Raw genomic sequence first — 18,083 nt, 5'->3', positions numbered from 1 at the left:
TAACACAGCGGCAACTGCGACGAATCGTCAGAGTGTAATATTTAACACCTATGTGTTACTATAGCGTAACCACTTACAGTACACTGGGGCACACTACATCGCGTGTCCGTAGTCCAGTTTAACACCAATAATTTACCAATCTTTTAAATTTAAATTCCTTATCAATGTTTTTTGTAATAAATTGAGCTTCTGTTTACTATTTATACTATAACAAATATTCACTGCATTCTCTATGCTGTGTTTAAGATGTAGTTCGATGAGCTGAGTTATTTTGTATGCTGAATGCCCTGAACCCACAACATCGAGGGATGTCTGTATCGTTTTCTTTGTATAGTAAATTATCTTGAATCAGCAGTCTTGACACACACCCTCAAATGTTTAACAGTTCTTCAGTAGGTTCAGCAGATAGTCAAGAACGCCTCTCCAACCAACCAGGTCGCAGTCCGCAGACAGATCGAACCTTTTAGCTTCGACTTCCCTTATACGTACCTTGCAAAGTATTTCACAGCCATACACATTCAAATACGTTTTGTCTGAAATTCCATTATCGAAAAACCTCCTGCAATTAAACAAAATTTCTATCGGCAATTATCTGTCGATTCGATGTTTGAAGGTGAATTTCGGGAGCGTGGATATTGATGTTGATTTCATACAGAAACATCTCAGCAAATAGTTGTGTGAGAACTCGGCTGCAGTAACCTGTTTTAACATCCGGGGGTCGTTGGAGTTATTCGGAGAAGTTGTAAAGTTATTCCAACTTTCCACAAGCAGAGTGCAAAAATATGTGCGTGAAACATGTTCGTCACTGAAAAATGGGAATGTGACCAAAGGGAGTGTTACAATTACTTCCCACGTAGTGAGAGCCTCAGCAGAAATATAATCCCCACATTGGAAATAAATTAGTGCAGCTTTTTCAAGGGTGGAAACAGTGGTGTTGAGATCAAAATGCAGGAAGCCAAAATGTGCAGTGTTCCATGTTTTGGCTAAACAAGCATTAAGAATGCAGTAATAAATCATACAAAGTGTGGTAGTTTATAAATATAGTGCAATATTTTGCAAAAAAATATATACTGACAAGATCAGTGTAGATAATTTATTCTGCAAAGCAGAAGATTTTGGTGATAAATTACACAGTGAAGACAGAATAAAATGGATGAACGACTGCTGAACGATCTACTGGAGTGCTCCGTTTGTCTGGAACGATTGGATACATCTTCCAAGGTGTTGCCATGTCAGCATACTTTCTGTCGGAAATGCTTGGAGGTAAGGATCGTAATGTAATGAAGCTCACTCGAAGCTGCAACGGGATGCGATGCGAAGGTCAAATCTCAACATTGTGAAAATATGGATTATATGAGGGGTTGATGGGACGGAAAGGCAGTGAAATTCCTATCTCTTTGTACCGAATTCAAACGCTTCATTCTTCATGCATGCCTTTTCGTACGCGCATGTGTTTATTTTTCCGTGGCTCATTTAAGATGCTGGAATTTTGATGTATCATATAAGGTACACCGATAGCACCGATGGATATTTTCTTCCAGCTCCACTACTGACAACAATGTGCGATGGGACGGTTCAAGTATTTGTCTTTACATCTTTTTAGCTGGTTTAGCGTTTTCTGTATCGTGAAGCAGTGGGGGTTTGATCTGGCAATTTCGAGTTTTGCCCCTTTTCTTTTCTTTCTACTGCTTATTGCATACAGAAATTCTAAAGAATCACGATAGGATCATATTCAAGTTAATGAATCATAAGTTGATGAAATCGTAGTTACAAAGTTTTTATCTGCTAATTGTAGAACTGCTGCATTATCGTCAGTAACGTGCAACACTGACACATCATCTTTAAGTAATTAAATGTAAAAGTAAAGACCCGTTTTGAAATTCGCAAAAAGATCTATAGTAAGCTGTGGTATAAAAAAAATCTCCTAAGAACTCCATAAATTACGCAACACTAAAAAAGCCTTTTCTTCAAAAGTAAAGCTTGTGGAGGATAGGGTCGTTCAATAATTACGTAAGCATATTTTTCCACTTTTTCAACCCCCCCCCCCCCCCTTCCTTCCTTGTAAGACATCGTAAGATTTTTTGGCTAGCGCTACGATCCCACTGACACTAACAGTCCCTCCCGAGCCGGGACTCGAACATACGACAACTGGCTTGTAAGGCCAGCATCGTACTTCGAGACCAGCTGGGAGTCCCAATAACATAGTAAAAATGACCCACATTTTTCGTAATATAACATTTGAAAGCATATGCTTCACAATGTTTCTTGAGCTCTTCTGCAAAGATTGTATATTCTTTAAATTTCTTAATCTTGCTTAGATTGCATACTACGCTATTTATCTCTCATTTGACCCTAAACTATTCTTTATAGAGAATAATTTTATTTCGCATGCTACCCACATTTTTTACGATGAACCACCGCTTTTCGATCGCGTGGTGCACCTTCATTGCAAATTACTAAACATCGAAACGTCGTTGCAATGAAAGTGCCCTTTCCGTTTTTTTCCAAATGGCCTAGAGAAGTCTTGATGCTACAGTCCGATTCGGAACTCGACCTTCTGTTTATTATACACAGATTCCGCGACCAACTGCTTGTTTAGTGTACAGGGCAATTTCGGGGCTATCGGTACTTTCCTACTGACACTAGGGATGGGAACCGGAAGCGAAGGTATCGATATTTGGTATCGCGATATATTGAAACGACTCGATATCAAGTAACAAATATATCGCAATGAAAGCATCGATATTTCAATCTTATCGCAATATCGAAACGGGTGAAGGGCAGAACGAGAAAACGAACGAAACCGAGAATCAGGCAGTTTTGCTTGTGAGAGAGTTGCATCGGTTTGTTCATAAGCATAATAAATTTTCCAAATTTTCAAATGGATCATATATTTTCAACGGTGATAGATAAAACAGTAAATTCATTTAAAATGGAATCAATCAAACGTAAATTCCTTGAATTTTAGGGAGTTGATGGAAATCAACTAGAAGACAACATGCGATTGGTGAAAGTATTCACATAAAAACACGAACGCAGCAATTGAAAAATATGCTGCTTGTTGGTTCGAATAACAACACCAACCTTCCGGCGCAACAGTGTCCAGAGATTATCTACGATGAAAGGATCGTAGCTGTGACTCACTCCAAAGATTTAACGATATATAAATGAAAAATTTGCAACAAGAAAAACCTAGGGACAATCATTCATATTTTATTAATATTCATTTTCTCGACGATTTTCCGATTGTCGATTTTAGTGATGAGTATCACGGACAGTCAGGGAAATTCCACACTACTGTATACGCTGCTAGAGAAAACTGTATATTAGAGAAAAAAAAGTACTCATCGTTAGGGCAACATTGTTTCTATGGCCACCAAAAGCCCCGGTAGGATCTGTTCTGGAAGGAATATTTCGGGGGCATATCACCATAACACCCAAAACCATAAAGATGACCTGTGAAAGTAATTTTATGAACTTTGAACCAATGACTGTTGAAATTCTGTTCAAATATTCATAAAATTTTTTAGTTTCGGAATATATATCGAAAAACCGGTTTCCTAGCACCGTTGGCACTGATATTTCCTTCCATCTCTCCCATGTTTTCACATGCAAATATCAGCAACACCGCCAACGCGAATTTTCTTCCGATATTTTTCGAGTATCAAATGAAAATATATCGATATCCGATAATATTGCTTGCTGAAGTATCGATGCCAAATACTCGATATATCGAAGGAAAAGTATCGATACCCGCGGCATCGATAAACTGACACTATCAGTTTCTCCGAGATCGAGATCTGAACATACAACGACTGGCTTTTTAGGCCAGCATCGCACCTCGAGACCAGCTGGGAAGTCTGGGAAACTTTAATTTAGAAAAACGTATGGGGTACCACAGGCATTTTTAATTTTTGCTGTTATGCATGCAATGTAATACTACTGGGAATGTTTTCCTTGATGCTAGTGCTAAAACATTTCACCACGATAGCCCGTCAAGTGTCACAAAATATCAAAAAGTTGGTTGCAGTGACGAAAATACCCAACACGGATAGCCCATCAAGGTAGTTGACATGTTTCGTCTTTATTTTAGTGAAGTCTAGTGTTCCACAAGGTAGTCATTTTTGATCCCTTTCTTGTTTGTTCATGAACTATGCGACTTCTTACGTTCAAAAATTCCACGAAATATTTTAAAATGACAATCGGTCACAATTTTTCGCCTCGGGTGTCACCTAGTCATGCAGCGCGACTGGAATAGTGATTTTTTATATCAGGGGTTGCCAGAGCGGAGCACGATTGATGGAAACAAAAACCCAAGTCAAAAAACATTTTTTTTCTGTTAATTTTCCAGTTTTTTTTTTTGATCGGCGGAACACTTTTTTGATTACCAAAATTTCAGAAAATGTAGATTTTCAATCACGGTGTCTAGCGCCTCAAAAAACCTGAAATTTTCAGAAAATTTGATTTTGTTTGAAAAAATCAGGAATTTTTTTTACAACACTCAGGGAAATTTTGTTATTTCAGTAGCATTTTGACCTAAAGATCAATTATGATTTTTGGGCAATTGAATATTACTACCCCGTTTTTCCAGGTAAGTAGACCTCCAGCAACCTATAAAAATTGGTTGAATTTCATCAAGGTCTAGAGGTGGCGCAGAGAGCCTACAGGTCAAATTTGAAACGAAAGCAATTTTTAAACGAAACATATACCTATATTAGTAAACACGTGATTCTATGACCCTTTTGAGCGTAAATTTTGTCCGTTTTACGTTGAATCTAACCGTTTTTGAAATATTCGCAATTGTACACCCTTGCAATCCCGAGGTATTAGATTAAGGGGTTATATACCTTTTTGGTCGAGAAAAATGAGGGAAGTTTGATTTTATTTTTAAGTTCATAGCACCATTTTCATTGCATCAAAGGGATATTTTTCTGAAAGTACAGTTTATCAACAACAACAAAATACGTATGATTTTGAGATATACCAATTATTGCTGGAGTAATGGCCGTTTCCCCGAAACGCTATTTTTTGCAGAGGCTTGCGGTGATCCTGATAGAGACTCAGCGGGTCAACCGAAATCAAAAAACTCATATTATTTCATTAGTTCAGAAGTGTGCCGTGTGATTGAACGATCGCTTTTATGAGTATTTTGTTTTCAGTGCAAACGGGAACGTTTTTCCCGAGAAATGCACGTTTTCAGCGCCGAAAATTGCATTTAAAATTTTTTTTTGCGGCAAAATGTAACTGTATTTTTCAAAAAGCGATCGTTCAAGGACCGGCGAATTTAATAACGAAAATTTAAAAAAATACTACAAGGTATACAGCCCTAGAGTTGTATGAAATGGTGACGTGGGACTAAACACTGTAATTGAAGGATTTTTTGTTACAAAAATATAGAGCCTGCAGACAAAATCAAGGTGTTTGCTCAGCGACTGTACGTATTTTTATTTTCACACTCCCCTGGAAATCAATTTTTTTTAAATATATTCAACAACACTCGAAAGAATATTGTATATATTTGCGATATTAGTATTAGCCTGTAGTATTTTTTTGACGAGGCACAAGCATGTCACTCTTGTTGTAAAAGCACCGAGAATTACTCGTAATGCGTCAAAGTCAGAATTAACTCTATATCCTCTAAACCAAATCCAATAATACTTACGTTATTATAATAAATGGTTTTGTCTTATTTACCTCTGATTAAATCAAATCTATAATATGGTTCTTACTTTCAAAATAATATAGAAACCCTTACAAAGGTTCATTAATTGGCAAACATAAGAAGATATGTCTAACAAGTTCCAGCAAAAAACTGTAACAAACAACAATTCCATTTTTGTTTTTTGCTTGACAATTTTTTTCATTTACCTACAACTACATTCGCTGTATTACGAAGACTGCTAATATACATACGTTTATTATGGTAAAGCTTTGGATAATAATATATCATCTAACAATTTTGAAATGTATAAAGAGATTCTAATGAATCTTAGTAAATAAACCATAAATTCACAAGCATTCGCAGGATCTTACTCTTCTATAAATGTGTATATGTGGAATTTACTCTTTCGATACTATCCGGTCACGATTATTTAGTGAATATCGAAGATAAAGATGAATAAATATCCGTTGCAAAAATTTGCAATTCTTGTTGAATAGTTTATGGTAACCATATTTATGAGATAAACTTTCAATCACCATCAACAGCAGCATTGCAGTTTTTCCTCGATTGCACACGAATAGAAATGTACGAACAAAAGTGTACCACTGCAATACGAATAGTACCGCTGCAGTATGAATAGAAGTATACCGCTGAAATGTACAAATAGAAGAGTACCGCTGCAATCATAGACGACGAGAGACCTGCGGTTCTTTACTCCACTGGTACTGGTACTGCTTTTACCGGCATGTTTTCTTTCAAGGCATCAGTTTTTATTAGGTTTTGAAAGCATGTTTAGAAATTGTTCAAGAATGGGGATCAAACTTTTCGGAAAACTTTTACCTTAGAGACATCATTTTAGTCTAAGCTCATGGAAGCAAAAATAAACTGACCTATTGGGGCGGGGATACTCTGTCAATTTTTATATCGATATCGATACAGAGAATAATACGGGGAACGGGTGGTGTCCATTCACGTCGTCTGTGCTAGGAATGCTCGCATGTAATTGGTTCATTGTACGCGTAAGTTTCCCTGTAACTTTTCATCAATTTTCACCGTTGAGCAGTGAAATAATAATGATAACTAGCGTGTTATAAAATTGTTACACATTTTATCTATACAACAACATGTTGGTTATTGTTATCCATCATGTGGTTATGCTGTTATTAACGTTTGAATTCTGACGCAACATTTGCCAGTTTCATTTCCAATTTTACAGAATGCATCCCAGTATAGTAAACAAAGACGTAGTCCCACGTCAAAAGATGAAGGAAATCGGTTCAGTAGTTTTCCCGCAATCAGGATCACGGCAAAGTAATTTTTCGGAAAACATTATTCTGAGATAATCGCGTGCAAAGTTTCAAATTTAGCTTATGCGGCCGTAGCGAGGCGTGCTGCTCTTGCTCTAACTTTCTTCCTGTTGCTCAGATCTTTATGAACATTTGTGAAAATGTTTTCAAGATGTTGTATTTGAAGATAATGCAATAATTTTTTTTTCGGTTTTTTTGAAAACTTAAAAGGTATATAACCCCTTAAAAGGAGATGCAAAAGTTGCCTGTATAAGTAATACGTCATGTCAGCATGTAGACATGTCAAACCTGCTAATTTTTGGAATGGGTTACCTGATAAAAATGCTTATTTGCATCATTGGCATAAATGATAAAACCATTTCTGAAGCGAATGGTCCATCGAGATCAGGAATCGGCCAAGAACTCATCGATAAATGGCTTTTTTTTTCATCTGTAAAACCCCAGGGGAACCTGTAGTAGGGGACATTTACATTCTTGCATAAAAATTTAGCATACGACACCTCTATCTTTCATCATAAATCATCCAAAATACATATTTTTGAATACAGACTGCATTGGCTACTATTGAAACAACCTAAATACCCCGAAGGAACCCGGAGTGGGCATCCAGGCTGTTCCAGGGGTAGCCAGTACAGCCTATATTCATAAACGTGTCTTTTTGAAGATTCCTGATGAAAAATCCTGGAGATAAAGGTGTCGCATGCTATATTTTGATGCAGCATTGTAAATGTCCCCACTCCGGGTTCCTTCGGGGTATTAAGGTTGTTCCGGTAGCGACCAATGCAGTCTGTATTCAAAATTATGTCTTTTAAAAGATTCCTGATGAAAAATCCTGAAGATAGAGTTGTCCCGGAAAAAAATAACATCAAAAAAACCTTAAAAGTTTCTGTAATTGTACATAGTTATATCATATTTTAACTACGTTTTTCATTGCAAATACATCAATTTTACATTAAATATCATTGTCAAGAACAATAAAAAACGTTGTTTTTGCCATTTTTACCATGAAAAAGGGGGGTTGTTATGTATCTTAACAGCATTTTTTCAGACATTTTCCCCATACATTTAGAAGTCACTGACAATGTTTTTCATGGGAAAAATATTGTCGGTGGTAGATGCAACAACTAAAAACGTTGTTGAAATATGGTAATGACAATAATCGTTTGCAAGCTTTCAGTAAAAAAACCATGTTTTTTATGGTTACAATGAAAAACACTGTCCGTTACCTGTTCTCACCGCAAATTACATCGTAAATTTTTTTTTCGGGGTCACACGCTATACTTTTATGCAAAAATGTAAATGTCCCCTACTACAGGTTCCTTTGGAGACTTTCAGATGAAAAACAGCCATTTATCGATGAGTTCATGGCCGAGTCTTGATCGTGATGAACCATTCGCTTCAGAAAGGGTTTGGTCAACTACGCTAATAATGCAAATAAGCATTTGTATTACCAAATCCATCCAAAAATTGCCTACCAAAATTCAGGAATATTTTCTACATCCGGTGACCTAGGCCACACTTGTAGTCAGAAAATATGACTTTTAAACAGGGGCGGCTTGTCCATAGGTGCAACCTGTGCAATGCACACGGGGTACGCCTGACGAAAAATATATTCCAAACGCAAATTTAATATTATATTTTATTGATTTTTATTTTCACTCTCAAACAGTAACAAATAGAATGACTTGTGTGTGTTCACGCGGACATGATTGAAATTACTTCCTCAAACTGTGATTTTCTGAATTTGTAGTCGAACAGGCAGGTTCAAAAGCCACGAGTCGCCCCTGCTTTTAAAGTTTTCCAATTGAATGGTGTTCGAATTATCGAAATCGAACAATATTTGGCTAATTTACAGCGTTTTAATGTTGATCAAAATTTTGTCCATCCTACTTATTTTGACTATCCCCTGTTTATTTTTGCGATGCGCATGGTAGAAAAAAAATGACATGGTAGAAAAATGGTAGAAACGGCACATGTACCACTTTTGCTCTCAATGGCTTAATTGTTTGTATGTACTACTTTGGTTAGTTAAAGTTTTGAAAAACCAAGCTCCTCAAGTGTCCAATCTTTACCCTATCTCCCGTTTTCACTTGAGGAAATCAGGTCCGATTTCGATAGTTCGATTACTAATAAAATCTAGCACAAAGTTCTCATACCACAATATCGTTTAGCGTTTAGCGTCAAAAGAAAAAATGGAGGAGCGAGAAATTGCATTACTGCCGTGATACAACATTATGACGTACATCCATTTGATCAAATTTTCAATACGGCCCAAAAACAAACGGGTTACTTTTCACTTTTGTATTGAAATGGTGCATACGTCATTTTGTTTTCTTGATTTTACGATTTTACGAATAACTAACAACTAAAAGAAAGATAACAAAAGATGGGTCTACTAATAACGAACAAATTGGCATAAGAACTCCATATTAGAAAAAATGGCGCTTACGTCAGTCTGCGAGATTACGACAAATTAGTAAAATGAACTTTTTTAAAAACCTAGCTTTTTTAAAGCTATACCACATATGCTAATAAATTCGCACGAAAAAAAAAAAAGATCTGGAGAAACATAAATCTTCTGAAATAACCTTGAAAAATCACGAAATTTTATTCCTACAGTTGTCTAGACATCCTGTTCAATTCTTTCAACAATGCTGAAATTCAGTTCGGATCGAACAATTTTACAGAATATGAACTGTATTTTTCGAAGGTTCTAATATCCTATTTTTCTGTTAATTCATTTTTTTCACCTTTTTCCCCACATTTACTGCATAAAAAAATAAAAAAAAGCTTGACCAACATTAGAGTTAATAAAAAAAAAATATAAATAGAATTTAGATGCATTTAGATAGATTATTATACGACGAAAGATGATTGTTTCCAGTACTAGTGTTTCATGTGATAGTATTCAAATAAACAATTTTTTCCCATGTGGCACTTACATGGTGACAATTTATTTAAATGAAGCAACCGAATTTGTCATATTTTTAATTTTTATTCAACTACTATAATGTGTGTGTGTGTGTTTGGGGTGTGCTTTTCGGGTTGAAAATTACCACCGAGAATTCTTTAATACGTCTTTAGTTTTAACGGATCGGTGCAATTTTACCTGTACTTATTAGGGGCCCAAAGCATTTCATGTGCAATCCATTGCGGTTAATTTTTAACATAATGCTTTGAATAAGCAGTGACTACTTTAATGTCTGGAAGCCTAAAGCATGCTGTGTTCAATCTCTGCCCGGTTTCCGCTTATTTTGCGGGTGTAGTTATTTATTTTAATTTACTTGTACTCAGCCTGTCAACTAGTTACTTAATGTCAGGCAGTGGAGAACAAAGTGACAAAAGAAAGATTAACATTAATATGTTATTGAGGCTAGAAGTTGATGGAAAGCTGCTGTGTATTGAATTCAATTCAGCTGAAAAGATTCTGCATTACCACTGAAGATATTTTTGTTAGACCCTGTTCTCGATTAATCGCAGGCAGCACATAGGAGTATAAAAAGAACGTCGGTAGAAGTTTAACCAAATTAATCTATATTTGATTACCAGCAGTTTTAGTATAGTATGTACATTTATTTTACTACAGTTATCGTAAAGCATTATAACATTGAAAATAAAAAGATAATTGACGTAAAAAATAGCTCAGTTGGTGGACTTTTTTTACTTTGATTTATCTGTTGTGTGTTTTTATTGAAATGATGTGATATAGGTGAATGTAAATCAATTACAAATTTCGTGCTTTCTTAAACTGCGTACAGAAGAGACACGCCCTTAGATAGCATCAAGAAGAAATTTGCTAAATTTGATGCAAATACCTTCACGAGCTAAACTTTCCGTTTGCTTTTGCTCCACTCAACAATTCGCGACAACCTTCGTCATCTGTTTAGATCCGGTTTTCCACAGTGAAGGGGGTCCGCAGCCCACGACAAAGCCAAGAGCTTGGACACTCACCACAACGAAAGGCTATCGAAAAAAAAACTGGTACCTTGCACATGTGGCGCACAGACTGCATAAAAGTTGCAACCGCTTTAGCACCAATAAAGCCTCTACTGTGACGTTTTTCAGAGCGCGATAAAATTGTATTTTCTTGCACTGCTGCCTACATCAGATTAACTTGAATACGCATATAAAATTTAGTTTGGACAATGAATATTTCATTTTATTGAAAACAAATTATTATTCTTGTGGTGACTAACTGGATTTAGCTGAAAAAATGTTAGAAAAGACTATTTTGTAATATAACATACATATGTGCAGTACTAAATTCCCTCATTATTTGCCATATTCAGTATACACATGAGCTCATATTTAAAACGGTTCTTTGTACGGTAACGGATTATGACAAACGACCGCACAGGCATACGGACGAATCTAGATCAACTAATCAATCATGACCCACTCCCAACGACCAACGTAATTGCATATGTTACTCAACGAGCCGCCGCTAGTTAATCAACGGCAGACGACTTGTGGAATTATTAATCAGGCCGGTTCGCGCAGATATCTTGTCAACTCCATCCGCCCAACAATCAAAAGGGCAACCAGTAGACACACGATCACGATCAGTGGACATCAGTGCGCTTCTTCATGCATCAATCTCGGTTTTATTCTCATATTAGTTGAAGGTAAACTTTGTTGGAAAACTCATAAAAAATGCTACATATCAGTGATAAACAAAAAACCGCACGGTTCTGTGTTTGTGCGAATACCGCCCAGATTATTTATGTTCTTATACTCAGCAACATCAAAAGCTGTCATCGAATTGGTTTTGCTGAAGAACTGAGTAATATAATAAATATTATACTTTTCTATTCGTTAGTCTTAGAGAGGTGTGACCGAGTGCTGTAGGTTTTGAATTCGACATCGACTTGGCAGTCAGCATTTAATGATGTGTAGTGCTATGATCCTATATAAACTATAACAGTCTATTCTAGCTCAACCGACAGGCCGGCATAATCATTTTATCTAGACTCCAACTGAAAGAAGTTTTACCTACCTATATACATTTTTTATTTTATGCTAGTTTTTCAAATCTGTCTGATGCTTCTCTTCTTCAAAATCGTCGATAAAAGTTGGATATTGTTTCTAAATTTGTTAAGGAGAATTCATCGGTTCTATTATTCCAACATTCTCTAAACGTCCATTAATTTTGAATCTAGCCTGAATAAAAAATTCAACAGCCTATCAAATAAGATAAATGCATGCACTAATTATTCACTTCCGCAATAAAAAAACGCTTGAGAAATTTCTTAGCATCCGACCATTAGAGAGACGCATAATAAACCTGATAAGTAATATGATGCCGTGAAAAATACTATTTAATATTGCCCGCTTATTAATTTATAGCATTGTTCTTTCTTAACATGGAATGCATTTGTTGCGTAAAGCTCTGTCTTCCGCCGACATATCAAGGTCGACTTTATGCAACGAGTAGTCACGTCTTGGTACCCATTTCCCCGTTATCTTAAATACACACGCACCCTCGTGGCCTATTTGATAAGCGTCACGTGTTCAATGCAAGTGACAAAGCTATATAGCATCATACACTAACATACATTCTCCATTTATGCATTTTAGGAAATTGTGGCTAGCCACCAGGAGCTACGGTGTCCAGAATGTCGAGTTTTGGTGGATATCAAAATCGATGAACTACCGCCCAACGTGCTGTTAATGCGTATCCTGGAAGGTATGATATAATCATTATATTATAAATCTCTCTTGAAAATGTGTAGACGCCCTAATCCGCGGGGAAGTTACCAGCTTATCTATATTTGTGAAATTTCATTATCTCTTTTTTTTTCTTATGTCAGGTATGAAAACAGCTGAGTTAAATAATCAAAATATAAACATAAACAAAGCGACTCGCACTGGCGTTGGGGGTGGAGGGCCAAACATCTTCAGTCTACAAGTTCAACAGCAACAACAAAATCACCCAAGCATAGCTTATCAGAACCAGGGTTCATCACAGCACCAGCCACAGCAGCATGTGAAAAATAATAAAACTGACCAGCTTCACCTGCAGTCCCACAATCAGAACCAGACGCAGCAGCTAGGTCAGCAGCAGCAGCATGCGGTGAACCGTATCATTACACCCGCGTCAGGCAACAACGTGCTGGATTTGTCCAAAATCCCACACGCGAAGGCATTCTACGACTTCGCCTCAAATGAGACTAGGTAAGGTTGAATAGTTTAGCAAGCGTAATGATGCTTTATCAATTATTAATCTGATCTAAAAAAAAACAACTTTTTTTCAAAGAGCACATTCAGACTTGAGGGTATATAAGCAAAGTGCGTCAGATATACGAGATGTTTATATCCTCCTCCTATAGATGTTTATATACAAATTTTTAGACCAGCAATGCTTTATGCTGTACCGATCTGCTCAAGTTGTTATTTAACAAGAAAGAAAACGTTTCAAAGGATTGAATGATTTTGGAGCGTCCTCCTTAGTTTGGTACACTCGAATTACATAGACTTACTGGTGTTGAAACATTAGAAGCTATGTCAAATAAAATTATTAACAATTTTCGACAAAAATCGTTGCAATCCTCAATTGCTACGATAAGCTCTCTTCATAGCCAATAAGTTAGCGATTAAGTTAGTTGTAAGATTACTTCCCCTTTTTGACAAGTAGGTTTAAATCTCTACGAATGATAAGTCCCAATTGCGAAAACAAACAAATTTTAACAATCAAAATTACAATTTTTCCAACAGTGTTGAGAAGTCACCATTTGTGATTGGACACACATACTCATTATTTACTAATATTTGTCATAAATACTCATATTTAAGATAAAAAAATGTGTTCTAAAATAACTAGCAATAGTTTCCTATAACTATTTGTTTTTTTTTTTTGCTTGATTACCCCAGTGATATAAGCTTCAGAAAAGGAGATATAATTATACTGAAGAAAAAAATCGACCATAACTGGTGTGTAGGAGAAGTTAACGGAAAAGAAGGAGCCGTTCCGTTGAACCATTTGCAAGTGATCGTACCCCTACCATATCCACAGTGTAAGGCCCTGTACGATTTTAGTATGGGACCTAATGAGGAAGAAGGCTGCCTCACATTCAAGAAAGGTTCTTTAATTCACGTACTTCGACGAGTGGACCAAAACTGGGCCGAAGGCCGAATCGGAGATAAAATTGGAATCTTTCCTATTTCTTTTGTTGAGATGAATATACTCGGGAAGCAACTGATGGACGCAGCTATGAAACAGTGAGAATAATAATGATAAAATTCGAAGCATATCCCATTAAAATATTGATTTTTCATTCCAGCTTGCTAGCTAATGCGACGAACAATCGCACTGTTCCACCAACTCCGTTCGATCTGAATGCCAGTGATACTACAAGCTCCAGTGTAACAACGAGTCCAAACTCTTCCGCGAGTACTACAAGCTCGAACTCTAGTACTGCTCCAAGTAGTCCAACTTCACACTTCATGACATCTGCGGCAACCGCAACTGCTGTAACAGCCAGTACCAGTGTACATCCAAACCGGGATCATAAAGAGAAACGTCACTCTTTGACGACATTTGCAGCTAGTTCTAATGCAGGACCCACTGTAGGTGGATCTCTTCATCAACCTAATCGGTAAGAGCTATGGTTTACAACTACGTTGTCATACCAAACGTAATAACTCATTGCTATCAACAGACATTCTGAAGAAATTCTCAATGTTGGGGAAACTGAGCGATCGCAACTACAATCAAACACTAAAACTGCCGCACCTTCCACGACGTCGTCAGATTCACATTCACAGGCTAATCGACCGGACGTACTAAACTATCAAAAATCAAACATAGGCAAAACAAGCCAGATATATAATCAGCATCCGCAACTACCTGCCACATATGTTGCTCTCTACCCTTACAAACCTCAAAAGCCGGATGAGCTGGAGCTTAAAAAAGGATGTAAGATTATTTGCAATGATAAATGTTTCTTGTGTTATATATATTTATTTTCCAGCAATCTACTATGTTACGGAACGTTGTAAGGATGGTTGGTTCAAAGGAGCTAATCGACAACAAAAGACTGGGGTTTTTCCCGGTAACTACGTGACTGTTTACAAGGGTCGTGAACCTGGCCAATCCAGCCGCAGCCCCAATCCCCAGGGACCATCTACCAGTGCACAGAATCCGTCCAATAACCTAACACAAATTACACTACCTGCCTTACCGCCTAGAGATAGCCCAACAAGTTCGACTGCCCTCGTATGGACAAAACCACAGGTGCAAACAGGCAACTATATAGATTCTTTGTTCGGAAGGAAATCCGGAAGTGTCCCCGCAGACAAAAATGCACCAGTCAATACTAATCCACCCACAACAAGCGGAGAGAACGTACAAGGAACTTGTCCAACTTCAAAAGAAAAGAAAGACTCATCAGCGGTGAGTTTAATGAAACGTCTTACCAACATAAAGCGATCAAAATCACCAACCAATCTGAGTAGTGGTGGCAATACGAATCCTGCTTACTCAATGGATAATCCAACGTTTGATGACAGTACGATGGCAACTGCCTCAACAATTGTCAAGCCAAATCTTCAACAAATGATTAATCCCGTGCACGTGAGGTAATTTTTGCAATCTTGCGGCTCACGAGAAATATTTTTAAGCGATTTATATTTCAGATCTGGATCATGTCCAAGTCAGCTGTTACAATCTGTTCCGGTGGAGCAAATGCTTGCCCATGGGCGGGAAAATGTTCCTTACATGTATGGCTCTCAAAGGGTAAAGCCCCACAAAGAAAGGCCGTCGATGCATGGGTATTTGTTACTTTGTTGTTCGTGTTATGAGACAAACTGATTTGATCAAAAATATTTTTTAGGTTAAAAAGTGATAGCGCGGGAAAAGATGCGACAAAACATTTCGCTAAACTTGTTCAACAGAAATCGCACGAGGCACCGGCCACCACTTCGGCATCATGCGTATCAGAACATGGCGCTAAACAATCTCAAGCTTACCACCGGAAATCTCAAAGCCTGGATGCTTCCGCAATTATCAGTCAAATGAATGGAACGCCATCGAAATCAAAGTCACACTCGCAAGCAGTACGGGAACGGTGAGTCTGGTTTTTATACAATTGAGACGACAATTTACGTATTGTGCGAAAAGTTAAGCCTTAGTAGTATGTAATGTGGCTCCTAAGCGTTGCTTAGCATCTTTATTTTTGTAAATAGCATATTCCATAATAATTACAGCAATTGTCTTTTTCAGGTTCAAATGTATTGTCCCATACCCACCGAATAGCGAGTACGAATTGGAACTGCGTGTTGGTGACGTGGTTCTAGTTCACAAAAAGCGTGACAATGGTTGGTATAAGGGAACACATCAGCGTTCCGGTAAGACCGGTTTATTTCCGGCGTCTTTTGTCGAGCCAGATATTTGATATCGGAATTAGGTATTCGAACGAATTTTCCTCCACTTCCAGTGAAACCGAATGCGTTACGCATTTGTTTAGATCCCGTGCTCTAGTAATAATAGAAGACACCGTCGTCGATTTTGTGTTATATTTCGTGATGATGTTGATAGCCGTACATAATTTAGCAATCCAATTGAACAATTTTAGGGTTCCGAATAATAACATATAAATCATTGGAGCAACACCTTGAATTAGGCCAACAAAAGTGCAAATTTGTACCTAATTGTTCTCTATTAGGTCTTTTCAAAGTCTGATTGAGTGAATAGATAGTTATATCATGTTTTTAAAACGTTATATTTGTCTCGGTATAAGAGGGAATCCAAATTAATTGTATTTTAGAGTAGAAAGTTGTACTGAGCAAACTTAACGTATTCATTTCGAATCTACAGTTTCACTAATTATTCTCAGAATCTAATCTTGTGCATTTACATAATCTAATCGAGCATGTATATCCGTACTACAGATCTCGTGTGTCTACAACTAAAATCGTTTACTCATTCCCGATATTATCAAAATAGCAAAAACTGAGTTTAATGTACAAACATTTTCCTAACACACTAGCCCAATCGTGAATGTCGTGTTGAAACGCAAATGTTTGTAACCAATAGTGAAAACGAAACTATCCATCTAGCAAAATTTTTAAGCAACAGTATAATCTTACATAACGTGTTTGATGTACATCAAAACTAATGATAGCGCCAATTTATATTTCAAACCATGATGCAACCTAACATATATTTGTCTAACAACACTGGCTCTATAGAAAAATGTTCTGTTATTTCGCGAAAAACTAACCTAAAAGTAAATGTTTAATCAAAAATCGTGCAAAATCCTAGAAAGATATAAAACCAAGCGATCCACTTTTTGCGCAAAATGCTAAAATATGTTTTAATGTTGAACTTACTAGAATATTCAATTTACCCATTGATTTCGGTACAACAAATAAAGAGAAAAATAGCAAAGAGAAATTATGTCGTCTGTACTTAAATAAATCAAAACAATGAACGATAGAACAAAGAGCAAAATCAACCAGCAGGCACAAGTCTAGAAAATCGTTCTTTGAAACACAAAAAAAGATGCCTTCTATGAATGGAATAAAAACAAACCTGAATAGTCTGAACAGTAGAGACATTTTTGTGCCTCTGGAAAAGTGTTTGTGCATGATGATGACAGAATTTTTTTCTTTGTCATTGGTCACCGTGTCACCATGTTGCACACTTAATGCCATCTGAGATTTTCGATAGAGCATTTTTGGCAGTTGAAATCATAAACAATGTGAAACAGGTATACTCGTACTTTAAAATAAATTATAAATTATAGAATTGAATATGAGGAATTTTTTTAGTTAAAAAATATCACTAGCCCATTTCATCGTACAATATTTGTTCAAATTCTCGTATAACATGAAACACACAGAGGTCTGACTGTTTTTTTTTCTGAATGGGATTCCTCACTGCGACAAGAATCGTAGATCTATTGTGAGATATATGCCCGGGTGTCTGCTGTATCCCGCACTTCTGTTAATAGCAATACCTCTATTGAGAAGTGGCATGCTTATTATTATTGTCCATCAGTGCTTGTGTGTAATGTGCTACTCTTCCTTACACGCTTACTGTTCTACTGTACCGATACTCGTTCCTCTTGCCAAATATCACCAATTATAATTCTCTGGAGAAGTTTCGTCGTGCG

General features: G+C 36.9%; 1 protein-coding gene across 1 annotated transcript; it reads left to right on the top strand.

Annotated features, from left to right (window-relative positions):
• The first annotated feature begins 388 nt into the window (after window positions 1-388).
• On the top strand, window positions 389-17,721 carry LOC129723831 (E3 ubiquitin-protein ligase SH3RF1). The gene is made up of 10 exons (XM_055678289.1): window positions 389-1,263; window positions 12,547-12,655; window positions 12,780-13,143; window positions 13,840-14,187; window positions 14,250-14,564; window positions 14,628-14,884; window positions 14,940-15,546; window positions 15,604-15,738; window positions 15,801-16,034; window positions 16,190-17,721. Exons 1-10 carry the CDS (start codon window positions 1,150-1,152, stop codon window positions 16,359-16,361), a joined length of 2,655 nt encoding a protein of 884 aa, XP_055534264.1. The 5' UTR covers window positions 389-1,149; the 3' UTR covers window positions 16,362-17,721.
• The last annotated feature ends 362 nt before the right edge of the window (window positions 17,722-18,083 follow it).

This window comes from Wyeomyia smithii, chromosome 2 (genome assembly GCF_029784165.1).
Source record: "Wyeomyia smithii strain HCP4-BCI-WySm-NY-G18 chromosome 2, ASM2978416v1, whole genome shotgun sequence".
NCBI classification, from domain to species: Eukaryota; Metazoa; Arthropoda; class Insecta; order Diptera; family Culicidae; genus Wyeomyia; species Wyeomyia smithii.
This window is presented reverse-complemented; position numbering and strand designations above follow the sequence as displayed.

Bases quoted from the DNA above. Each gene is read 5' to 3' on its own strand.
- LOC129723831 (XM_055678289.1), top strand. From the start codon at position 1,150: ATGGATGAACGACTGCTGAACGATCTACTGGAGTGCTCCGTTTGTCTG. The intron at 13,144-13,839 runs GTAAGGTTGAAT...TGATTACCCCAG, and splicing joins TTCGCCTCAAATGAGACTAG to TGATATAAGCTTCAGAAAAG. The intron at 15,547-15,603 runs GTAATTTTTGCA...TTTATATTTCAG, and splicing joins ATTAATCCCGTGCACGTGAG to ATCTGGATCATGTCCAAGTC.